This window comes from Oncorhynchus masou, chromosome 13 (assembly GCF_036934945.1).
Source record: "Oncorhynchus masou masou isolate Uvic2021 chromosome 13, UVic_Omas_1.1, whole genome shotgun sequence".
Lineage (NCBI taxonomy): Eukaryota > Metazoa > Chordata > Actinopteri > Salmoniformes > Salmonidae > Oncorhynchus > Oncorhynchus masou.
Genome location: NC_088224.1, coordinates 75,038,898 through 75,065,644, shown reverse-complemented (window position 1 = coordinate 75,065,644; position 26,747 = coordinate 75,038,898). Strand labels below are relative to the sequence as shown.

The following is a 26,747-nucleotide window of genomic DNA, read 5'->3' as shown; positions in this document are numbered from 1 at the left end:
GTCCCACTTGGTAAAAGCACAATTAAGAATCTTAGCCGGTAGTTTATTCCATCAGAAGCTTCAAATATGATTTTGGTGGCCAGACATGATTTCAAATGCTGGACCTGCATATAGGCCTAGTTGTTGTATGGAGAAGAGCATACTCAAAGTAATTTCTCACTCTAACGTTTGAACCTTTTCTGACCAATAGACATACAGCACCACAAATGCTTGGTCAGTGATTTTTGTTGTTGTTTAGATGTTGAGACGTACAGATTATTTTATTGTACTGTATGTGTGCCAGACAGTGATATGCTTCATGATGAATGTACATGAATAGAGATGAGGCCAGTACTAGCAGACAACATGCTTGTTTACAATGCACTCATGAGCCTGCAATCTTCTATGGCTCATAACCATATCATAAGAATGTATGCTATATTTACTTTGAATAACTACCACCACAGAGCTGATGGTTTTCAGCCTCTTTTGTATTGAACTCGATGAGATCTGTGTGGTCTGTCCAGAAACAACCCCTATAGCCCCTAAACCATTTTTGTAGATCTGTTTCTGGATTGGGCTGTAACCAATCCTACCAGTCAATGTAGGTCAAACATATGAAAAGCGTTGCTCATTATCAAAACTGAAATACATTTAAAGAACTTCAGAATTTGTATGATTCAAAATGTGTTTGTTTGTGTCATATTTTGGAAGGACAAGGTCAGAAGCCAGTTTCTCCCCACAAACTATGTTTAAGGTTCTTTAGGTGATTGTTTTACTCAAAATTGATTTCCGGATCAGATTTTTCTTACACTTTAAGAAAGTTTCTTATAGCTATTGAAGTAATCAAGTTGTGTTGTACCCTGTCTGATGTGATTGTGTTACATTTGTAAAGATTTATTAACATCCCTTTTCATTAAAGTTGTTTCAAATCAAATTGTATTTGTCACATGCACCATGTAGGTATAGTTATTAAAGTGACTATGCATTTCTATAAATCCCTTAAACAAGATTGTCACAACTGACTTGTGAAAATTACTGTTATCGCTCAACGTCAGGCTCCTGGTGAGGTCTATCTTTTTGAAGAAAGAGAAAGACCTAGGACTTTTGTGTGCTAGATTTGAAGTGAAATGTTTCTAGCAAAGATAAAACACGTTGGGAATAGATACTATAATGCACCGGTGGCACACATCTTTCTTGTTTCAGTCAGAAAGGAATATAGGTGCAGTATAAACTATCTTTGGTATTGTGACATTCTTGTTTCTGAATGGTAAAGGTCACGTGACCATTGACACAAATGTGTCATGACGTGATGTGTCCCATCCCCCAATGTAAATTATGTAAAATTGACTTTGTTGTCCCCCTCCCCACAGCTTTAAGCTTCAACAGAAAAAAAATAGTTCTAGTTGGAAATATTTGTGATATATACTATTTGCCGTTGCAAAAGAACGGTGCACAATAAGAGTGAAATACTGTATATCAATGGTGATAAATGAGAGGGAAAACTTGGAAACGCTTACAAATGAAGGGGCGGTGCCATTTTATCACCTTGGTAACTGTGATGACGTTGACGGAAACGTCCCAATCAGAGAGACCTCCCCTATAGAATGAAAATATGCCATCTCGTCTACGCCTCAGCCATTGTATTTTGCCGTTGTCTCTATTCAGTGGTGTGCTGTAACTCAGTAATTTCGTCGATTTTAATAAACGCAGATTGTAGACATACAGCTGAATTTATCAAAACCTAGTCTGTACACGGATTGCAAATAAGATATTTAGAAAAATAATAGATTGTTTTGGGCTCACGCGATATTAAAATTAGCAGCTAGCTACCTTTTTGGTTTATTTCCCCCAAAAAACCTTTGTTATTAAACCAATAGGCATTTCTCCACGCATCCGGTTTCTATTTAGATGGCAAGCTTCCCAGATTCTGTAAATGAAAATGAAATAGGTAAGTTGAGATTCTTTTCACTATCTTGCTCTGTTGAGTTTGGGGGAGGGGTTGACTATGTTTGAATATTCAGCTAGCTAGTTAATATGTATTAGCTAGCTACTATTTTACACCTTTTATCTGTCGATGACGCCATAAGTTGTCTTACTTTATGTATTTTATAGGTCAAGTCGTTTCTTCCATAACCTAGGGAAAGGTTAATATATATTTTTAACTAGAGACTCGCACACTAACCCGCCTGTCCCATATTCACCATGCCCCCACACCAAAGACCGTATGGTAGAAACTTTGTGGCCACCCACAGCGCGAGCAGTCGGCACAATTTGTTTTCCGTGTCCTTCTGTGGTGGGATAACTACGTTTCTTCAGTATGACTCATGCCTCACTAGTCGGGGGCACTGATATCTTACGCACGCTAGATGTTTTATACAACGGGGTGTTTTGATGCAACACTGTTGCGTAAAAACCCGTTATATATATATATTACTGAGTTATATATATAAATTACTGAGTTATATGTGTTGTCTCATTTACTTGGCCAACTATATATATACTTTATTTAACCAGGCAAGTCAGTTAAGAACAAATTCTTATTTTCAATGACGGCCTGGGAACAGTGGGTTAACTGCCTGGTCAGGGGCAGAACGACAGATTTGTACCTTGTCAGCTCGGGGTTTGAACTCGCAACCTTGGGGTTACTAGTCCAACCACTAGACTACCCTGCCGCCCCGGTTAGAAATGCGTTTCTTGGACTAATAATATGTTGTGTATTATAGCCAACTTCATTCTCATTCGTTTACATTTCCAATGATGTCAAATAAGTCTTGACTCTCAATCTCTCAGTAAAAATAATTTTAAGCATCTGTTCTGACATTGAACATTCATATCCAGCTACACCAGAGGTCAGCTGAGCCTGTTGGAACCAGCCTGATCCATGTTCATTTTATTTCACTATGAAGTGAAATAGATTGATGAATGCAGCGACCAGGCTTGTGTAATAGAATGATAAATGCAGCATTCAGGCTGGTTCCAACAGGCTATGGTCAGTTGGGCCTGAAGCATCTTTTCTACACTGTCATTCAGGTGTTGCTCACAAGCACCATGTCAATATGTTATTTCTGCTTTCAATCCTAGACTGGTCTCTTGTTTCTGTTTCAAGGTAAGGCTAAGTTCATCGGTGAACTCTTAGTGCCTGTTGCTCCCTTTGACCAGAAGTCTGGGCGAGAGACCTGGACTGTAGCCTTTGCACCTGATGGTTCTTACTTCGCTTGGTCTCAAGGGCATCGCATCGTGAGGCTCGTTCCCTGGTCAAAATGCCTGAAGAATTTGTAAGTACCTGTACTAGGTCTATCCACATGAAACGAATGGTTAGGCCCTACTTTAAAGGTCTGTTTACATTTTGAGGGAGGCCTATAGAGGCAACAATTTGAGTTTTGAAATTCAACCATGATGTTTCTGAATATCCTGTGCAATGAATGCACTGATTGATGTGGAGTCCTATTTGGCAGAGACAGCAGCAGAGGGCAGGGGAGCAAGAGAGATGATGAATGTGGCTGGTGTGTTGCTGGTGCCCACTGGGTATTCGTTTGGCGGCTGCCTTGCCGGTTACACTATCTGGCGGTTTTAAGGCCTTTTCAGCGCTCCTCCACTCCACAGGTCGCACTGATACATCTCACCTTACTGCACACGTACAAAGGCCACTGCAGGGTGAAACAGGGTTTGGTAAAGTCCCATTGTAGCCCAAACAATCTGGCTCATGCCCCTCAACAGACTGGTCCTTTATTGAGATTTCTCTTCAGAATTACATATTTTTAGTTATTGTTGCTTCCTGTCTCCTAGTGCTTCTTACAATATGTACTTTTGTTTTGCTTGAATATCTTAACGTTCTGTACAAGAGTCTACTTTTAAATCAACGGTGGATTGTTGATAACGTAGAGTGGACTTTCATTAATGGGGTGTTTTGGGTAAACCAAGTTAGAGTAAAGAACACTGCTTCTTGCAATTTCAGGAGTGGAAATATACTCAAGGGCCTTGCATTATCATTTTGGCCTGGTACAAAAGCTGCTTTAAAATGCAGTCAAACTTGTACAATGACGGTCTTGTCTTTGGCAAGAGAAAGCAAAACATAGCAGCTTGGGGTTTTATTACTATGTCCTTATGTTGTAAAATAATGTAAGGTTTACTGCCATGAAGTCAACTTCTACATTTCTGCCTGTAAACTCTTCTGTAAACAATGACACATCAAATCAATACTAAAACAATGTTGAGGGCTGTAAATGTACTTTGACATTATTTCATGGCTACATCCTATTTCAGTCCTAGGCCTCGGTAGCCTTGCTGACGTGGCTCACATGGTCAGAGATGTAGCGCTGACATACTGGTGTGGAGAGGATGCTGTTGCGAATGCATTATTTGCGCAGAGTTGTGCTTAATTCTTGCTGAATTTTGATTGGTTCTGACTTTTTGTTTGGGGGTTGATACCTCGCATTGTTTGGGCTTGAAAATCTAACAGTTGTATTAGAAGGGGGTGGATGCTCAGGGACTGTAGGTGGCTGTCCATGTGGGTGTTTGAGTGAGAAAGACAGGAGAACAAATCGTTTAGAAAGCACAGCCCCCGTTATTGACGCATCGTGCTGACAACATAGCTTTTACAGACTCTGAAGTCAGGAGGACTTTGAGTTAGGTGTCAGCCAGACTAAAACATAGGTGCATCCAATCTGATTTCTAATATCCACAACATTCTATAACACCACAGAACTTGAAATTAATTCTAGATTCTGATAGTCCAAATTGTTGTTTACAGTTCTAGTTGTTATTGGTCTCTTTCTAGAATATTCTAGTAGTTCATTATATGTGCTATCCCTCCCTATGAGGAGGAAACCGAGGTCAGTGTGTGGTGGAGTGTATTATCAGTTGTTTTTCTGCAGAGCTGGCTCTTTCCACACAATAATGTCATGCGATGCCCCCGGAACCTTTTCAGCTTGTAGACATGCTGTACACCGTTTTGTCTTACCTATTGGGTGTTGTTGTGTTAACCAGGCCAGAATGGTTTAGGCAAGTCCTGTCTAATAGAGAGATTTTGTTAGAAATTGATGGTCAATGTGTGCAAGATGCAAAATCTAAGGCCAACAACTTCTATATTTAAAGGTTTAATAGACAAAGATATTCATATGAGAGAAACAGACCTGCTCCTCTGACAGCCTTTCTTCTCAGACTTTCGGACCAGCAAGGCATGGCCTTCTTCCCCTGGTGACCGCTTTGGTAAAAAAAGAATTAACCGTTCCTTTTTCTTTATAAAAACACTTTATTTAATTTATTTTTTACTTTACACTAAATTGAATGAATGACATATTTACTTGACTTTCTTCATGGTTTGTCGGTGTCTCTCTCTCTGGGCTTTCTTTGGGGGCTGCCTCTATAATTGACAAAACAATAAAAATATAACATTGTGAAGTCCATTAAAGCCAAAGCTCTCGTAACCGGCCGCAACCGGGAGGACCGTGGGGCGTTGTCCAGGTTAGGGAGAGTTTGGCCGGTAGGGATATCCTTGTCTCATCGCGCACCAGCGACTCCTATGGCGGGCCGGGCGTAGTGCAATTGGATACCACGAAATTGGGGTAAAAACATTTTTTTTTTAAACACACAAAAAATATACACTAGCACTGTCAAAGCTGTATAAAAAAAGTCTGCAAACATCGGTCACAATGTGTTTACAATGCCACGTTGGTAGTAAAGCATAATTTGTTTGACCGACACTTCTGGGATGGCTAGCTTTAGCTTGGTGCCTAGCTAGCACCAATACAATCAGCCTGAAAACAATGACCAGTAGAAACTGCAGTCATTTTCCTTATTCACACTGATTTCGGAATCCTTGTGAGTAAGTATTATTGTTCGCCTGTTGACATTGAACTTCCGTTTATGAAAATAAATAGCTAGCAAGCTGCATAACCCTGTTGCCCAAAGCTAACGTTATAAGCAGCCGGCTAGCTTCATCTGGCTAGTGAAGCTCGAACGGACCGGGTTGTGTTGTGAAGTTAGCCACAATAAGGATTAGGCACAATAGTGGAATTTGCGGTTTGCATTCAAAATAAAATTGTCATTGACAGTGATGCAAGTGAATACAAATAGCAGAATTATGCCTTTTATTTTCAAGGCTAACCACAAATTCCACTATTGTGGCTAATCCTTATTGTGGCTTGCTTCACATAGATGGGTCCACCATTTCATAAAATTAGAACTGTCTTATACATTAAGGTTATTTTAGATGAGACCTAGCTATATAGCTACTGAAACAGATGTCATTTTGCTATGTTTTTGGGGAAGAACATTGTTTGCATCCATGAGCAGCTAGCTTTTTTTTATGACCAGCACTGTAGGTGCGTGAGACAACTTTACCAGCATCGTAGCATTCGCATCGATGAATCGTTGATACATATGAAATACGAGTGATAGTGTAGTCAATGTGTAATAATGACATAAAAAATGTATGAACGAGTTAAATTATTATGTGATGTGCAGTCATATTCAGGTCCTGATTGGTCAATGAGATTATTTGACGTGTATCTTTTTGGACACACAAAGACCCATACGGCATTCCATAGAAATCCTGGTTCAGAATGAAACGACTGAACAAATGAACCACGAAACGGCACAGAAAGTAAGTGAAAGAAATAGGTTTTGATGATGTTTTACTGGTATTGGGGACATACGTCAATGCCAACAAAATAACTTTTGGGTCAGTGTGTGTATGTGTGTAACCTTTATTTAACTAGCCAAGTCAGTTAAGAACAAATGGTTATTTACGGTGATGGCCTGATGACGCTGGGCCGATTGTGCCCTGCCCTATGGCACTCCCAATCATAGCCGGATGTGATACAGCCTGGATTTGAACCAGGGACTGTAGTGGCAGCTCTTGCACTGAGATGCAGTGCCTTAGACCGCTGCATCCATGTGTGTGTTAACTATTTAACTGTACAAGAATGCTTAAAAGTCTGCAAAAATGTTGAATATCAGTATCGTTTTGTTTTTTTTTGCAAGGAAAATATCAGTATCGGACAAAAATGTAATGTCTGTGCATCACTATCTAAAATGAATTAAAATGTTCCCTCATCAATCTACACACAATCTCCTGTAATGACAAAGCAAAAACAGCTTCCTAAAATTTTAGCAAATGTATTAAAAATAAAAAAGTTACCTTGTTCACGTAGGTATTTAGAACCTTTGCTATGAGACTCAAAATCGAGCTCAGGTGAATCCTGTTTCCATTGATCATTCTTGAGATGTTTCTACAACTTGATTGGTCAAAGGAATTGTCTGTAGAGCTCCGAGACAGGATTGTGTCGAGGCACAGATCTGGGGAGAGGTACCCAAACATTTCTGCAGCATTGAAGGTCCCCAAAAACACAGTGGCTTCCATCATTCTTAAATGGAACAAGTCTGGAACCACCAAGACTCTTCCTAGAGCTGGCCGCCCGGCCAAACGAAGCAAACAGGTGAGAAGGGCCTTTTTCAGGGAGGTGACCAAGAACCAGGTGGCCACTGACAGAGCTCCAGAGTTCCTCTGCGGAGATGGGAGAACCTTCCAGAAGGAAAACCGTCACTACAGCACTCGACCAATTAGGTCTTTATAGTAGAGTGGCTAGACAAAAGCCACTCCTCATTAAACTTGTTGGCCTGAATGCCAAGCATCAGGTCTGGAGGAAACCTGTCACCATGGTGGCAGTATGGTATCATGCTGCGGGGTTGTTTTTCAGCGGCAGGGACTGGGAGACGAGTCAGGATCGAGGGAAAGATGAATGGAACAGAGATCCGCGATGAAAAACCTGCTCGGGACCTCCGGTTGTTCACCTTCCAACAGGACAACGACCCTAAGCACACAGCCAAGACAACGCAGGAGTGGCTTTGGGACAAGTCTGAATGTCCATGAGTGGTCCTGCCAGAGCTCGGATTTTAACTTGATGAAACATCTGGATAGACTTGAAAATAGCTGTGCAGCGACACTCCCCATCCAACCTGACAGCTTGAGAGGGTCTGCAGAGAAGATTGGGAGAATCTCCCCAAATACAGGTGTGCCAAGCTTGTATCATACTCAGGAAGAGTTGCGGCTGTAATTGCTGCCAAAGGTGCTTCAACAAAGTCCTGCTCAGTCTGAATACTTATGCAAATGTTATTTCCATTTGTTACATTTTTTATATCCTGTTTGTGCTTTGTCATTATAGGGTATTGTGTGTAGATTGAGGGGGGGACTATATAATCAAATCAATATACACTGCTCAAAAAAATAATGGCAACACTAAAATAACACATCCTAGATCTGAATTAATGAAATATTCTTATTAAATACACTGCTCCAAAAAAATAAAGGGAACACTTATACAACACAATGTAACTCCAAGTCAATCACACTTCTGTGAAATCAAACTGTCCACTTAGGAAGCAACACTGATTGACAATACATTTCACATGCTGTTGTGCAAATGGAATAGACAACATGTGAAAATTATAGGCAATTAGCAAGATGCCCCCCAATAAAGGAGTGGTTCTGCAGGTGGTGACGACAGACCACTTCTCAGTTCCTATGCTTCCTGGCTGTTTTGGTCACTTTTGAATGCTGGCGGTGCTTTCACTCTAGTGGTAGCATGAGACGGAGTCTACAACACACACAAGTGGCTCAGGTAGTGCAGCTCATCCAGGATGGTACATCAATGCGAGCTGTGGCAAGAAGGTTTGCTGTGTCTGTCAGTGTAGTGTCCAGAGCATGGAGGCGCTACCAGGAGACAGGCCAGTACATCAGGAGACGTGGAGGAGGCCATAGGAGGGCAACAACCCAGCAGCAGGACCGCTACCTCCGCTTTTGTGCAAGGAGGAGCAGGAGGAGCACTGCCAGAGCCCTGCAAAGTGACCTCCAGCAGGCCACAAATGTGCATGTGTCTGCTCAAACGGTCAGAAACAGACTCCATGAGGGTGGTATGAGGGCCCGACGTCCACAGGTGGAGGTTGTGCTTACAGCCCAACACCGTGCAGGACGTTTGGCATTTGCCAGAGAACACCAAGATTGGCAAATTCGCCCTGTGCTCTTCACAGATGAATGCAGGTTCACACTGAGCACTGTGGTCCCCACCTGTAGAACCACTCCTTTATTGGGTGCGTCTTGCTAATTGCCTATAATTTCCACCTGTTGTCTATTCCATTTGCACAACAGCATGTGAAATTTATTGTCAATCAGTGTTGCTTCCTAAGTGGACAGTTTTTGCTTTCACAGAAGTGTGATTGACTTGGAGTTACATTGTGTTTAAGCGTTCCCTTTATTTTTTTGAGCAGTGTATAATATATTGATATATCCATTTTAGAATATGGCTTTAACTTAAGAATGTGGAAAAAGTCAAGGTGTCTGAATACTTTCCGAATGCGCTGTATCCTGTCTTCAACCTAGACTGCAGTATGCATAGTTCAGCCCTTTGCGCAAATAGGCCTATGGCAAGTATTTATTTTTAATTAAATTATTCTGCGTACCGGCAAGCATTCCTCCACAGACCGGTCCACGGACCAGTGTTTGAGAAAGGCTGCTCTAAGAAGTCAGCAGCAAATCTCTCCCTCCAGGGCAGACCTAAATACTCATCTGTTCACTGTCTCATCCTGCCCTGGGTCACAACATTATATCAAGGCTGAGACCTAGTGGTTCAATAGACTATACATTTGACACCAATGGCTGATTCTTATGGCGGAAGGGCCCAGATATCAGTTACTAAGACCTGCTTTATGGTGACCTCTGCACTTTGAGAGAGTACCTGGAGGCCAAATTCCAATTGGGAATATTCATCATCATAATATCATTCTTAACAATATGACAACTTATGGAACATGTTAGCCAACCGTCTCACCACTTAGACTGCACGTATCACTCAGTGCTCTCCTCCTGAATGTACATAGTTTTTTTAGCTGTTTGGCACCTAGATCAATTTCATTCAGGTTTGTTACATAAAAATTAATGTGACAATCGCACTGTAGGCCTGCCTGTAACTCATCTTTCTTCCTCTCCTTTCCCTCCATTACCCTCATTTCCCTGTCTTCCATTTCTGTTCCCTTTCTTTCTCTGAACTCTCTATCTTGCTCCCCATCTTTCCACATTACCCCTCTCCTTCTATCCCACTCTCCAGTGGTGGGGAAGGCTCCAACAGAGCAGGCACTCGGCGTTTGTCGCGGCAGGACAGCGAGGGTGGAACAGTGGTGCCAGTGGGCGAGCCCAGGGAGCACACCATCGACTGCGGTGACATTGTGTGGGGCCTGGCCTTCGGCTCGTCAGTACCAGAGAAGCAGAGTCGCTGCGTCAACATCGAGTGGCACCGCTTCAAGTTCGGTCAGGACCAGCTGCTGCTTGCCACGGGCCTCAACAACGGACGCATCAAGATCTGGGATGTCTATACTGGTGAGAACCTGGTTAAACATAAACATCACAACCAGCTGTACTCTTCTGTTTTCACAGTGAATCATTCCTAGTTCCATGTACCAAGGCAAGTTATAGAATCAGCATGCCTGTTCTCAGTATAGAGGAAGTTGAAGCCTCATAGGTGGGTTTATCGGACCAACTTTCTCCACACAAATCCTGGACTATGTTTTCATTCCAGAAAGTCCACCTCGTCCTTCTGCCTTTGTTCACTTTCTCACAGATCTTATATTTGAAAGCAGCACGGCCAAAATTTGGTGTGGCTGTTTTCACCTATGTGACGGAGAGAGGACATGTTATCTCTTGACTGGAGCTCAACTGGTGCTAGCTCGCCAGTCGTGTCCTAAATGGAATTAAGGGTTTTATAATATCACTGGCTGTGCTGTGTTTCCCCTAGTATTCTTTACAGCAGCAGTGTTGGGGGAGTCGGGCACTCCTGTGATATTTTTTCCTGTAGAATGACTGGGGTCACTGCTGGTGACTTTTTAAAATGACATTGTACTCCAAATGAATAAATTAAATTATGTTGTCAGGATCTGATATAATTTCCCCTTCAAAAGCATCAGAACCTAGAACATACAGTGTGGCAAAAAAAGTATTTAGTCAGCCACCAATTGTGCAAGTTCCCACATTAAAAAGATGAGAGAGGCCTGTAATTTTCATCATAGGTACACTTCAACTATCACAGACAAAATGAGAGAAAAAAATCCAGAAAATCACATTGTAGGATTTTCTATGCATTTATTTGCAAATTATGGTGGAAAATAAGTATTTGGTCAATAACAAAAGTTTATCTCAATACTTTGTTATATACCCTTTGTTGGCAATGACAGAGGTGAAGACTTACAGAAAACGTTTGACAAGGTTTTCACACACTGTTGCTGGTATTTTGGCCCATTCCTCCATGCAGATCTCCTCTAGAGCAGGGATGTTTTGGGGCTGTTGCTGGGCAACACGGACTTTCAACTCCCTGCAAAGATTTTCTATGGGGTTGAGATCTGGAGACTGGCTAGGCCACTCCAGGACCTTGAAATGCTTCTTACGAAGCCACTCCTTCATTGCCCGGGCGGTGTGTTTGGGATCATTGTCATGCTGAAAGACCCAGCCACGTTTCATCTTCAATGCCCTTGCTGATGGAAGGAGGTTTTCACTCAAAATCTCACAATACATGGCCCCATTCATTCTTTCCTTTACATGGATCAGTCGTCCTGGTCCCTTTGCAGAAAAACAGCCCCAAAGCATGATGTTTCCACCAACATGCTTCAAAGTAGGTATGGTGTTCTTTGGATGCAACTCAGCATTCTTTGTCCTCCAAACACGACGAGTTGAGTTTTTACCAAAAAGTTCTATTTTGGTTTCATCTGACCATATGACATTCTCCCAATCTTCTTCTGGATCATCCAATGCTCTCTAGCAAACTTCAGACGTGCCTGGACATGTACTGGCTTAAGCAGGGGGACACGTCTGGCACTGCAGGATTTGAGTCCCTGGCGGCGTAGCGTGTTACCGATGGTAGGCTTTGTTACTTTGGTCCCAGCTCTCTGCAGGTCATTCACTAGGTCCCTCCTGTGTTTTTCTGGGATTTTTGCTCACCGTTCTTGTGATCATTTTGACCCCACGGGGTGAGATCTTGCTTGGAGCCCCAGATCGAGGGAGATTATCAGTGGTCTTGTATGTCTTCCATTTCCTAATAATTGCTCCCACAGTTGATTTCTTCAAACCAAGCTGCTTACCTATTGCAGATTGTCTTCCCAGCCTGGTGCAGGTCTACAATTTAGTTTCTGGTGTCCTTTGACAGCTCTTTGGTCTTGGCCATAGTGGAGTTTGGAGTGTGACTGTTTGAGGTTGTGGACAGGTGTCTTTTATACTGATAATAGTTCAAACAGGTGCCATTAATACAGGTAATGAGTGGAGGACAGAGGAGCCTCTTAAAGAAGTTGTTACAGGTCTTGCTTGTTTATAGGTGACCAAATACTTATTTTCCACCATAATTTGCAAATAAATTCCTAAAAAATCCTACAACGTGATATTCTGGATTTTTTTATTTCTCATTTTGTCTGTCATAGTTGAAGTGTACCCATGATGAAAATTACAGGCCTCATCTTTTTAAGTGGGAGAACTTGCACAATTGGTGGCTGACTAAATACTTTTTTGCCCCACTGTATTTGCGCAACTGAGCGGCGTAGTGGCTTTAAATAAATATTTACCTAATTTGAATACCCCCAAAACATTTTGAATGCATTAAATGCTACAAATATACTTTGTAACTTGTCACTCCGGGGGTTTTTTTTCTTCAAAATTGGGCTTATTATTTAGAGGCCCCCTTCTTGGCCACAGATGTTTTTTCCTGTTTTTAAGGGCATTTCTTGCAATTATACATATGTCGTCATGGGCAGAGAGGAAATTTGATAAAGAAAATTAAGGCTACTTTTCTGCATTTCTACACTCATTGCGCTGAGAATTTTTTTTAAAGCTACTTTCCTGCAATTCTTCATGTTTTGCTCTGGTTTATGTTGTGTTCTTATGCTATCTGAGTGACTCAAACATAAGTCAGTCCCCCCCCCCCCCATGCCATGATATGTATTTTTATTTGGGTGATTCTAGGTTCTCAAAGATGATATTATTTTGATCCATGATTTTTTTTTTTTTCTCCATAATTTCTGAAGTGGTCGGCAACGATTTAAATGAATATGGGGGAACCGCTGGGGATCATACGCATGATTGCTGTTACATCGACCCGTTGCACAGATGCAGGATTTTTGGTAATCTTTTAAGCAGCCTGTCATTAAAGAGAGTAGATGTAACCCTATCCCAGTAGGGTTACCTAAGCCTTCCTGATGCACACAGGGCTATAAAATGAGTTTTATTCAAATAGAACAGCCAAGAGAATGCTCATTGTTCTGTTCCAGATGGGAAACCAGGTTGCCATTGCCTTCTACCCATCACGTCATCTACACACCCACTTCTCACTGGCATCCTGTTTTATGGTCTGTGTGTTGCAGACAGTCAGTGGGTTATATAACGTGTTGACGTTTGTTTTAGCCCTGCTGGTTGTTTGCTTGTGCCTCCTGTCCTGCTCCCAGTTTTTTTTTTTTTTTTTTTTTTTTTTTTTTTTTTTTTTACTGACAAACCTGATTGATGATGTTTGACCACAGACTCTCTCTTGCTGCTGCCAACACAGTGCTGACGTCCCAACCCTGCCAGGCTCCCTGCTCTCCTAGTTCTCTCTCTCTCACACACCTACATACAGGGCCCTTTAAACCTGCCTTTGAAAATGTATCTACCAGAAACACTATGTTAATGCCTACGTATGTACAAAGGACAAATAGAATGGTATTTGGCCAACTTCAGTGTGGATAAATAGTAATCTCCACAGAGTATGACTTGATTGGTGGGAGGGTGTGTGCTGGGATACCACCATGACAGTCAATGATTTACAGTTAACCGCTAGCTGTGCTGTGTTGCAATTGGGTGGAGATATAGTTGGCAGGGGCCAGTCCCAGAGCCATGTTGCCATTTTCTGCTGTGCTGATGAGCGTCTCTATATGGGCTACTGTGGTCTGGTGTGAGTCATGACTATAAAAATAAAAGATGGGATAGATTATAGTTTTTTTTTAGGAATGTCCCAACTCACACCAGACAACAGTAGCCCAGGATTTAATAGTTTGTGTTTTCCCCTCTGGCCCACTATGGAGGACAGGAAACAAAGCCTAGAGACCATAGACAGTCAGGGGATAAAGTGAACTGGAGATCTTGATTGATGTCAGAATGTCACACTTACAAAGGTTTTTCTTCGATTAAAAAAATAAAATATATACAACCCTCCCCAATTGGAGTAAACTAATCAAAACAATTAGGGTGTTATTGTGATAACTATTATAATAGATTATTATACCCCAATTCGGAGTCAGTCGACTGTTGGCAGACTATTTGACAATAACTACTGTAATTGAGCCCCATCCTCCCCTCAATGTAACCAGTGGTGGGACTGCGTATCAGGAAGCAACAAATTGCCCAGATTAAGTCTGGATTACTTTGATTGCACTTATTCTATGTCAGTCTACCCAGAGGGTATCCCATGCCACTCTGACTGTCAACACCAGGCTCAGCCTTTGAAATAGAGCTCTCCAAGGCTCTACCTCAGCAGATTGAGAGAAGAAAGCCCAGTAGGTGGATCTAGTAGTTACATGGAGATTTCATTTGTGACCGCCCTCTTTCTTTCCCCCTCTTAAATTCTGTCTTTTCTCTACTCAATCTCTATTTGTTAATTTCTATATAAATTCTGTGCCTCTATATAAACTGACAGCGCCCTCGTTACTTTGCACATGGGTGAGGAACCCACACTCATTTATTTAATTTAGTTTTGTTATTAACTCTGGGGTTGTTTGCCTTTTACAGGAAAGCTGTTGCTCAATCTCATGGATCATACAGATATAGTGCGAGACCTGACTTTCGCCCCTGACGGCAGCCTCATGCTGGTATCGGCATCCAGAGACAAAACCCTGAGGGTCTGGGACCTGAAAGATGACGGTAGGAACACGGAGTCCTGAGGAACGGCTTTTGATTTAGCTTGACTCAGTTTTATTATCTTGGAACTGAAACAGTTTTTCAGGGTTATTTACATAGCTTTGTACAGCTGTGCCAGCAAGCCATACTGATACATGCAAATGTCGTTTTTGAATGTTGAGCTAATACACATCCACAAACATTAAGCTAAAGAAGTAGGTAGCATGTGATGAGTTGCCTTTGTTCCAGTGGAATTTGCTACTGCTGCTGGCGGTTCCACCTTGAAAGGCCCCACGCCCCCTGCTTGCATTCTAAGCTCACATGAACAGAGAATAATGATACATTTGGCCCAGGTCCAAGAGTAGGCTATTCTTTTCTTCTGATATAGACTACATTTTCTTATGTTTCTTTACACTTGTCTAAAATAATGGATTTATTGTGATGTAGGCTATATTGCATGGATTTATTAGACTTTTAAAAATGTAGATGTTCCAAAGGTCTGCATCGGTGGCTTGCTTGTAGGCTATGCATGGAAGCCAGGAGATTCTAAATGTGTGTTTTAATTCATGGTCAATTACCGCAAGACCGGCAGTTATTTGCTTGATATTCTCCATCTGACAGAATTTCATGACCATCACAGCCCAACTTAAGCCCATTAATTAAAAAAGCCAAATTATCCCTATAGAAAATCCTTTTGCAGAAAATCCTGTAAACTTTGGAAACATAATCAGCAGAGTTTGTTACTGTTACTTCATCACAATAATTTCTTAAGCAAATAATTTGTATTTTTCCATAATGTACATGTCATAACCAGCTGTGATTCTGTGTTGTAGGTAACATGGTGAAAGTGTTGCGGAGTCATCAGAACTGGGTCTATTGCAGCGCATTCTCACCAGACTCCTCAGTCCTCTGCTCTGTCGGAGCCGGTAAATCGGTACGTACACCTGTTCCCCTTTCTCTCCTTTTTGAGAACTGCTACTCTGTGTGCTATTGCTTGTGTCAAGTTATGCTCAATGACCTACCAATGAAACACTCCCACCTTCCCTCGTCCCATCAACTGAGTCTTGACCGTTATGCTTGGTGTCATAGTTCAACAACCCTGGCTGGAGTTCGGTTTGGCTTTGTTTTGAAGTTGAAACAGATTTGATATTCTAATATGCATGTAGACTAAACAAATGATCACACATTTGTAATAGTTCCAGTATTTATTCTCAATCTACAATCTAAACCGTTCACTTGATGTTTTAGAGTGGGGGATACAGATTGCTATGCTTTATTTAATGACCCAAATGCAGACTCAAATCATTCAGACATTTTCTATAAAAAAAATTGGATTCCATTTTTGATACATTCTACATAAGGAGAAAATGAGATGGTTAAGTAGTGTTGTCCCCAAGATGGCTGCCCAGCCAGTGAGGGATCGGACCTCTATGGCTTCAGTCACAGATACACTTTGCAACAACCGCATCAACATGCTAGTAGTTAGTTACTGTAGCCAGCTCCATCCTCCTTGTGCAGGGTGCAGCTAGATTGTTGTTAGGCTGTGTGTCCATAAGTGTCTTGCTTTCCCTGTCACAGGTGGCAGGTGTGAGTGTTTTTGAAGGGAGGGAGCGCCGCGCTGACATAAAGCAGCCGGTGCAGGCCGCTGGCTGGTGGCACCAGTGCCACTACTACTGCCGGGCTGGGACGCACTGTGCCCCTGCCCAGGGGGCAGTCTTGCACCTACCTGACCGCAAGGTCTCCCATACGTAGGTGCTGCTGTCTCCATGTTTGTCTACCTCCACTGTTGCAGTACCTCCTTTTATAGCAGTTATGAAACTTTGATTGTAAATGGCAGTAAAGTACAACCTTTCCCACTCACACAGTCCCTTACCCCTCTCCTTCACCTCCTACTGTCCCTCTCTACCCCCCCCCCCCCCACACACACACACACACACACACACTTAATTAGATACCCTACCTATTATAGCACACCTTGACTGACATTTTGTTAGGTTTGTTTGTTTTTTCAGTCTCGCCGCCTGCCCACAGTCTAACTTGTATGAATAACATTGTTTATTTGTCTCTCCGTAATGAGGATCTTACCATCAGTTATTGTAGTTTGACAGCCTTAGTTCTCCCTCGTCCTTCTGACTTCTCTCCTGTGGCCCACATTTAAGGGCCAGTCAGCACACCGTCTGTGTTGTGGCCGCACCGCTCCTTTTGGAATGGAGTTCGTGTGCCGGGGTCGGGTCATTGTTGGTGTGAATGAGAATTGAAAGGACTCTTTGTGGCTCCGCAGACTGCCTTCATCCCCATAAATGTCCGCCTTTGTCTCCAAAATTAAAATGGACAATGTTGGAGTAAAAAAAACCATGATGTTAGTTATTGAATTCCCTGTTTCTTCATAATTGGCCAAAGGGCAGTATTTTCCTCTTTCGGCTCCCCCACGGATGTGTCCCTATGTTTGATTAGCATTCACTGTTTTTCTGTTAAAACAGAGGGAGAAAACCATAGTGGGAGAGGAAGAACAGTCTCTCATAGTGTGACTGAACTTACACACACTCGCCTTAGCACTGAACCAATCCTCATCCAAAATACATTCGAACTGTACTCCGAATTGCTTGAACAGAAATGTTTAAAAAGAACTGAGCCTCACTAAAAAGATTATAGAAAACAAAAGAGGCAACTGTAACTGTCTGCCATTTCGAAGCAGATTTTCCTCATCCAGTCACTGGCAACTGTGTCTTCTAAACTGTAGAGTGGTGCAGCTTGCCTAAAATGCAGGCAGTAGCCTCATGACTTGGATTCCTTTCATTTCACACTAACGCTAGAGGAGGGCGTAGGAGAATATGAACTGAAGTAGCCCCCAGAAACCATTGACTTGATTGTGGAATGGCATTCATCTACTTTAGAGGACATGTTGCACCTTTGCTCAAGTGCAATGTTTGCAGAACTCCTATGTATTGAATAGGCCTATACAATCTGGTTTTGGTTCTAAAAGTTACAAATAAATTCAACATCACTGTTAAAGCCTCCTGTTGAATTTAAATTTAATTAGATCTGTTCTGATGAATTGAAAGTTTTAACAAACGACAAGGCATGTTGCTCTTGAGCAGGCACTACATTTCGCTGGAGCAAAGGATCGTTCAAACCCATGTGGCTGACTGCTGAAAACTGTGTGCAGATGTTGCAAATGTGTGTCTCCAAAGGCGTCAACCTTTGGCCATCAAATGTTTTTTTTCTCTTGCAGTATGTCTCTTCGTAGGCTTCCGCCGGAGGTGCGAGTCTTTTGTAATCACAGGGAACTAGAACTCAAAGGGGAAACCAGTGGAGTAACATTATGTTACCTTAAGTTACTACTTGTTTTATTTTCTCTTTTTTCTCTAGACCTAAATGTTAGTATTAAGAAAACATTGTAATTAGATATTATGTTTAAATGCTAGCCTAGGTCATAGAAATTACAATTCATATGGAGCACAATTTTAGTTAAGAAACCAGATGTGCAGTGACATGCATTTTGTAACAACATGGAATTGCTGCTTGAGTAGCATGAGATTTATTTTGTGCATCGTTTGGTCTGTAGTTCAAGATATAAGCCATAAAATGACACTGAGCATACAATGATTTTTCTGTTTATTTCTTGCTTTATTTTTTCTTGGCTTAATTTAATTACTTGTAATATAGATTCTGTCTGTTTTTACATTTTATGCTAGTAGCTTTTAAATGCTTGTCCCTGCATAGTGTTATTCCGTGGGCTCTAACATGGACCTCTTCCTTCTGTAGGTGTTCCTTTGGGATATGGATAAATATTCCCTGATCCGGAAGCTGGAGGGTCACCATAACGACGTGGTGTCCTGTGAGTTCTCTCCCGACGGAGCCTTGCTCGCCACCGCCTCCTACGACACCCGTGTCATCATCTGGGATCCCCACATGGGCACTGTGCTGCTGGAGCTAGCGTAAGTCAGACACACAAGGAACTAAGGCAAAGCAAAGACACGATGTTAAGACCTTTTTATGTCTTTTTTTTCTCTCCTTCAGGCACCTCTTCCCCCCTCCCTCGCCCATCTTTGCTGGAGGGGCCAACGATCGCTGGGTACGCTCTGTAGCGTTCTGTCACGACGGGCGTCACATCACCAGCATCACTGACGACCGGTAAAGAACAAAGCCTGAGGCCCGGGTCTGGCGCATCGGAAGGTTCCTAGAAAGAAAATCTCAGCTTTAAAAATGGTTGAGATTCTTATAGCTAATGTCCACTTGTTCCTCTCTCTAAGGCGTTCTCTTCTACCTCCGGTGTAGAGCATGTGCTGGTGTATATTTGTGTTGACCATAGCTGCTTCACCACACCCTTTTGCGCTGTCACACTTCAGTGTACACAGTAAACTGCATGCTCTCTGTCTCTGCTGATGAAAAAGTGTTTGCTGCAGTATCAGAGTGCTGTGAAGCAGAGAGAGAGAGAGAGTCAAGTCTTAATGGGGTCTGAGTGAGAGCATATCTGTTGCAGCCAGGCAGGGCCCCCTTTGCGAATTGGTCACATGACCCTCACATGACAGCCATAAATCAACCGCTGATGCCTTTTCTCCTTAGCCCCGGCCTTCCCTTCATTGGTTAGGCTGCTAAGTGTTTACCATTGAGAAGGCAGTGCTAGAGGGAGAGGAGGAACGAGCCTGACAAAATGGCGGACACAATTTTTGTTGTTGCTCCCACGATGAGATTTTCAGAGAGGAGAAAACATTTCAAGTCTTATTGAATAGTGAAAATAAATGGCTTCTTTGATTTAGAATTGACTTCACCCTTTTTTACTTTGTTCCACTTCAGTGGTTTTCTATTTTCAATCTGAATGAATCCTACAGTTCAGTGTTCACATGGTTGTCGTGTGTTTTTATGCTGTATTTCAGCCAGCTTGTTTAGTCTAGTGCAGTTCCCATGTGTTCTGTCTGACCAGTGCCCCTCTTTATTTTCTCCTCTCTCTCTCCCACACACCCGCTAACCCCCCCCCCACACACACACACACGCTAACCCCCCCCACACACACACACACACCCCCGCTAACCCCCCCATACACACACCCGCTAAACCCCCCCCCTATACACACACCTTTTGTCCCCCCTTCTCCCCCCTCCCGTACACACCCACTAACTCGGTCTGTCCCTCCCTCTCTCCCCAGAATGGTGCGTTTCTGGACAATTGATGAGACGTCTCCCCAGGCCATCGCCCCCCTCACTAACGGCCTCTGCTGTGCGTTCTCTACTGACGGGAGTTTCCTAGCAGCTGGGTGAGGCACACACACCTACACACACACTCCTACATACTTACCTACACTTCCCTGCCACACACACACACACCTCTCTCCACACACCCATACCTCAGTCCGTTTACATACTGGGGGGGATTAATCCTGTTTGAATCGCACAAACCCTAGTCTTTAGGCAAGTGGCAGGTGATCAATCAAGACTTTCTGTGCTGCCAAAAACGGGTCTTCCAGCTTTTTATTTGCATGCTGTAGGAAGTGCAACGTCCCCTATATGTTGGTGGTTACACCCAGGCAACGGGTCTCTTACAACATTGCTTAAACCAGTTGTGTAAGGTAGACTACAGCTACCTAGTACCTCCCTTTTCAGTGCTGTTGTGAGGGATAGATCGACTTAGAAATAACTCTCTCTCTCTCTCAGGTCTCGAGACGGCAGCGTGCATTTCTGGGCGTGCCCAAAGAGCATTGCCAGCCTGCAGCACCTGTGTCGCATGGCACTACGACGGGTCATGTCCACCCAGCAGGTGCAGACGCTGCCTATCCCGCCCCGCATACGCTCCTACCTGTCTTACCAAGATCTCTAGCCCTCCACATTCACCCTCACTGCCCAACACCGCATGCTGGAAACCAATGAATATTACCTTCCTAGAAAAAACACCCAGGAAAAATACCAAAAAAATAACCGAAGAGGAAAAACTTGATTGACAAACTAACTGTTCTGTGACAAGACAAATTTTAGGGTATTTATTTTTGTAGGTTTACTTCCGTGTGTGCGTGCCATGGCCCCCCTCAGGGAGCGTGGTTGAATGGTTAAGTTATTTCAGTGGCCTGTCTCTCAGCGTAAGATGGCCTTACCATATGTCACCTGGATAATTCTACATTATTCCTCCAATAGACTTGGTGGTGGTGGAATCAATATTGATGTGCTGTCTCTCAACCTTCTCCAACTTGGAAGCGGAGAAACCATGCAACTCCACTGACTTTACTGTACGGACTACTAAGGTTGCAAAATTCTGGGAACTTTCAATAAATTCCCTGGTTATCCAAAAATCCAGTTTGGAGGAAATCTGGAATCCGGAGGGAATAAGGAGGAAATCTAGAATCCTCCAACCAGGATTTTGCAACTCTACTAACGACTGAGTGGGAGGATGGAGGGTTCGTCCCAACGCTGTGCATTATTTTCAGTGCTTCAGAGACGGGCATGAAGGGTGGAGAAGTGTGTATGGCCACATGTACAAGTGTGTATGTGTGTGGAAGCCAGAGGAGTCAAACTCATTTTACCACATTGGTCTTCGCCGAGGTCCGGAGGGCTGCAAGTAGAATTGATTATATTTCCTCTGTCAGAATGTGTTTGTTTTTTTTAAGTCCTCTTTCCATCGCTTTTGGAATTTTCGATTCTCCTTGACTGTCTAGCTTTCATTTCGATTGCCTTTTAGAAAGCTGGACAGAGTGAGGTTACACCGTTTTGATTTGGTTTTTGGTAATTTCAATATCAATTGAGATTGTTTTCCATTTAAAGCAAAAAAATAAATATAAAAGTTAATTTGAAAATGAGGTAAGTGAATGACTGTGCTGATAAGATTTGACCTTCTGCTGCAACGGGCAGCTGGATCCCTCCCTCAGTTTTCTGCTACTCTAGATCTCCTCAGGTCTTAACCCTTACTCCCTCGCTTGCCCAGGTGCTTTCCTTTCCACACATCCTGCCTCACTCACGCCCAGGAGGGCAGAGACTGCCTGTAGCCTACACTGTCTCAGTCTCAAAACAATAGCAACCCATAGTCTGACCTCTTTGGTTCTCATTTTTTACCTGGGGGTGAAAAAATCTGTATAGACAATTGCTTGTGTGTGTGTGTACTGTGGCTTGTGAAAGTATACTCCCCTTGGCATTTTTCCTATTTTGTTGCCTTACAACCTTGAATTAAAATGTATTTTTGGGGGCTTTATCATTTGATTTACACAACATGCCTACCACTTTGAAGATGCTAAATGTGTTTTATTGTGAAACATACCAGCAATAAGACAAACAGAACTTGAGCGTGCATTACGCCCCTAGAGTCAATACTTTGTAGAGTCACCTTTTGCTGCAATTACAGCTGCAAGTCTCTTGGGGTATGTCTCTATAAGCTTGGCACATCTAACCACTGGGATTTTTGCACATTTTTCAAGGCTAAACTGCTCAAGCTCCTTCAAGTTGGATGGGTTCCCCTGGTGTACAGCAGTCTTTAAGTCATTCCACAGATTCTCAATTAGATTGAGGTCTAGGCTTTGACAAGGCCATTCCAAGACATTTAAATGTTTCCTCTTAAACCACTGAAGTGTTGCTTAAGCCGTATGCTTAGGGTCATTGTTCTCCTGGAAGGTGAACCTCCGTCCCAGTCTCAAATCTCTGGAAGACTGAAACCGGTTTCTCTCAAGAATTCCTCTGTATTTAGCGCCATCTGTCATTCCTTCAATTCTGACCAGTTTCCCAGTCCCTGCCGATGGAAAAACATCCCCACAGCATGATGCTGCCACCACCATGGATAGGGTTCTCGGGGTGATGAGAGGTGTTGGGTTTGCGCCAGACATAGCATTTTCTTTGGTGGCCAAAAAGCTCAATTTTAGTCTCATCTGACCAGAGTTCCTTCTTCCATTTATGTTTGGGGAGTCTCCCCATGCCTTTTGGCGAACACCAAACGTGTTTGCTTATTTTTTTTCTTTAAGCAATGGCTTTTTTTCTGGACACTCTTCCGTAAAGTCCAGCTCGGTGGAGTGTACGGCTTAGTGGTCCGAATGGACAGATACTCCAATCTCCGCTGTGGCGCTTTGCAGGGTCATCTTTGGTCTCCTTGTTGCATTTCTGATTAATGTTCTCCTTGCCTGGTTAGTGAGTTTGAGGGTGGCCCTCTCTTGGCAGGTTTGTTGTGGTGCCATATTCTTTCCATTAAAAAAAAAAAAAGATTTAATGGTGCTCCGTGGGATATTTTTTTATAGCCCAACCCAGATCTGTACTTCTCCACAACTTTGTCCCTGACCTGTTTGGAGAGTTCCTTGGTCCTCATGGTGCCAATTGCTTAGTGGTGTTGCAGACCGGGGCCTTTCAGAACAGGTGTATGTGTACATATACACATGCACGCACACACACACACACACACACACACACACACACACACACACACACACACACACACACACACACACACACACACACCTGTTCTGAAAGGCCCCAGAGTCTGCAACACCACTTAGATTGCACACAGGTGGACTTTATTGAACTAATTGACTTAAGGTAATTTGTTGCACCAGATCTTATTTAGGGTCTTCATAGCAAAGTGGGTGAATAAATATTCACGCACCACTTTTCTGTTTTTAATTCTTTGGAATATTTTTTTTTTACTTCACCAATTTCGAGTATTTTGTATGTCCATTACATGACATCCAAATAAAATCAATTCAAATTACAGGTTGTTATGCAACAAAATAGGAAAAAATCCAAGGGGGATGAATACTTTTTGCAAGGCACTCTATATGCAGTACTAGTCAAAAGTTTGGACACACCTCATTCAAGGTTTTTCTTTATTTTTAATATTTTCTACATTGTAGAATAATAGTGGAGACATCAACTATGAAATAACACACATAGAATCATGTAACAAAATAAGTGTTAAACAAATCAAACTATAGTTTGAGTTTCTTCAAATATAGCTTTGCACAATTGGCATTCTCTCAACCAGCTTCACCTGGAATGCTTTTCCAACAGTCTTGAAGGAGTTCCCACATGCTGAGCAGTTATTGGCTGCTTTTCCTTCACTCTGCGGTCCAACTCATCCCAAACCATCTCAATTGGGTTGAGGTCGGGTGATTGTGGTGGCCAGGTCATCTGATACAGCACTCCATCACTCTTGGTCAAATTGCCCTTACACAGCCTGGAGGTGTGTTGGATCATTGTCCTGTTGAAAAACAAATGACAATCCCACTAAGTGCATACAAGATGGGATGGCGTATCGCTGCAGAATGCTGTGGTAGCCATGCTGGTTAAGTGTGCCTTGAATTCTAAATAAATCACTGACAGTGTCAACAGCAAAGAACCCCCAGACCATCACACCTCCTCCATGCTTTATGGTGGGAACTACATATGCGGAGATCATCTGTTTACCTACTCTGTGTCTCACAAAGACACGGCGGTTGGAACCAAAAATCTCAAATTTGGACTCATCAGACCTAAGGACAGATTTCCACCGGTCTAATGTCCATTGCTCACATTTCTTGGCCCAAGCAAGTCTCTTCTTATCGGTGTCCTTTCAGTGGTTTCTTTGCAGCAATTCAACCATAAAGGCCTGATTCACGCAATCTCCTCTGAACAGTTGATGTTGATGTGTCTTACTTGAACTCGGTGAGGCATTTATTTGGGCTACCATTTCTGTGACTGGTAACTCTAATGAACTTATCCTCTGCAGCAGAGGTAACTCTGGGTCTTCCTTTCCTGTGGCGGTTCCCATGAGAGCCAGTTTCATCATAGCTCTTGATGGTTTTTGCTACTGCACTTGAAGAAACTTTCAAGGTTCTTTAATTTTCCTGGATTGACTGACCTTCATGTCTTAAAGTAATGATGGGCTGTCATTTCTCTTTGCTTATTTGAGCTGTTATTGCCATAATATGGACTTGGTCTTTTACTAAATAGGGCCATCTTCTGTATACCACCCCTACCTTGTCACAACACAACTGATTGGCTCAAACACATTAAGAAGGAAATTCCACAAATGACCTTTTAACAAGGTACACCTGTTAATTGAAAAGGTGAATACCTCATGAAGCTGGTGGAGAGAATGCCAAGAGTGTGCCAAGCTGTTTTCAAGGGTGGCTACTTTGAAGAATCTCAAAAAACACTTATTTGGTTGCTACATGATTCCATATGTGTTATTTCATAGTTTTGATGTCTTCACTATTATTGTACAATGTAGAAAATAGTACAAATAAATTAAAACCATTGAATGAGTAGGTGTATCCATACTTTTGACTGGCACTGTGTGTGTATGTGTATATATATCAGTATATGAACATATCAGAGGATGTGGTATGCTTTTTACTTTTGTTTCTTTTTTATTCTTATAACGTTACTGTTGTAAACATTTTTTCCCTCTGTACACTTTTCTCTCATTTTAATGTGAAGACCTGTATATGAATTAATGAACCAATCTGTTATTGTAGAGACCAGGGTGTAGTCTGCTCCTTCAGAAGTGGTCAAACTGAGATGGTGAATTTATAGTGTGCCCTAGGACTTAGTGTGCCCTAGGACTTAGTGTGCCCTAGGACTTAGTGTGCCCTAGGAGGTTGCCATGTGTATTAATGACTGTCTGAAACCCATGTTCAGTACAAACCTCTCTTTTCTCCTGTGCTATGCTGCACAACTCTAAAGTGGAGTTCCTAAATGTAAGAAATAACCTATAGGGGAGAGCAATACAAGATAATCTTCTGAAAATAAGTCATCTTCACAGTTGCCATCTGTAGCATGGGATCTTTATTGATTGTGACAAGCCTTTGAAGCCTTACTGTTATGCAGGCATTTGATAGTAAATATTAAACTGGGTAAAAAAAGCTAATTATTTTCAGACAGTATTGAGAAGGGCCAAATGAAAAAGTATTAATGTTCTACTTTTTGTATTTTGTCTATGTTGACCTAGGTAGTGGATACAGGCCTGCCGTTAATCAATCTTGGCAATACGTTTTCTAAAGTCAATGGTGATGCCGACGGTCTCTCTTTCTCGTTTTTTTGTCTGTTCTTGTCAGTCTGACTTTTCTCTCACATGGCTAAAACTTGAAACTCTTGTGCATCTGTGAATTTGATTGAATTTATTCTGATTTTATTTCTCCTCTTCGTAAAACTGTTAAGCTGTTGTCTTCAGTAACCGGGTGGGTTTGTGTTTAGTAAAGCCTTTGCTGATAGAGCTGGAGGAGGTGAATGAATCAAAAGTGCTGGGTTCTCACCAGTTGGGGAGTAGTAAACTAGATGTAGTTCAACTAGTAATTTAACTACATTTTGTAGTAGCTCGGCGCTAATATAATTCAAATCTAGGTAGTGTTTTCACTCGTGAATAAACTACTACTGGAACTACACACTATTTTTGCAAAAAGAAAATATGGATGTTGTCTATTTTTTTCGGCATCAGACCTGCCTAATTCCCACTTCAAAGAATTGTTTTTAATTTAACTGTTAACCCCAAAGGGATCTGTCTTGCAATTTATAGTCTTGACATTTCAGATTTACATATTATATTTTTTATCAAAGTAGTTTGATGTCGTGAACTACTTTTTCAAAGTAACTAGTTAAGTAAACTATATTTTTTTCAAAGGGTGACTTTAGTGGAGCTTAACTTGTTTCAGTGTGAAGTAATTGGTAACTTGGTAAACTCTTTTCAGAGTAGTGTCCCCAACACTAGTTCTATTCCACTTTGGGAACACACTATTCGACAAGTGTGTTCCCAAAATGATTGAAAGGGTTTTGGTATCCTCCAACCATTGCAATGTTAAAGAAGCTCCAATCAATGTTGAATATATTGAAATTAATGTAGTCTCTCTTGTTTTTCTGGTCTGTTTCATTATGTAATTTTTGCATTTATAGTTTGAATAAAATATATTTTTGAAAAACAGTATAAGTCATCC

General features: G+C 42.2%; 1 protein-coding gene across 3 annotated transcripts; it reads left to right on the top strand.

The window, feature by feature from the left end:
- The first annotated feature begins 1,582 nt into the window (after positions 1–1,582).
- LOC135553054 (WD repeat and SOCS box-containing protein 1-like) lies at positions 1,583–26,734 on the top strand. 3 transcript variants are annotated; one of them, XM_064985125.1, is made up of 11 exons: positions 1,585–1,930; positions 3,089–3,257; positions 10,086–10,354; positions 14,771–14,902; positions 15,712–15,812; positions 16,457–16,626; positions 18,111–18,138; positions 18,644–18,816; positions 18,899–19,012; positions 20,025–20,132; positions 20,530–26,734. In XM_064985125.1, exons 1-11 carry the CDS (start codon positions 1,891–1,893, stop codon positions 20,690–20,692), a joined length of 1,467 nt encoding a protein of 488 aa, XP_064841197.1. In that variant the 5' UTR covers positions 1,585–1,890; the 3' UTR covers positions 20,693–26,734. The 3 variants fall into 3 exon arrangements, with proteins under 3 accessions (XP_064841199.1, XP_064841197.1, XP_064841198.1); XM_064985126.1 differs by lacking the exons at positions 16,457–16,626; positions 18,111–18,138 and having other exon boundaries at positions 1,586–1,930; XM_064985127.1 differs by lacking the exons at positions 18,899–19,012; positions 20,025–20,132; positions 20,530–26,734 and having other exon boundaries at positions 1,583–1,930; positions 18,111–18,212; positions 18,644–18,799.
- The last annotated feature ends 13 nt before the right edge of the window (positions 26,735–26,747 follow it).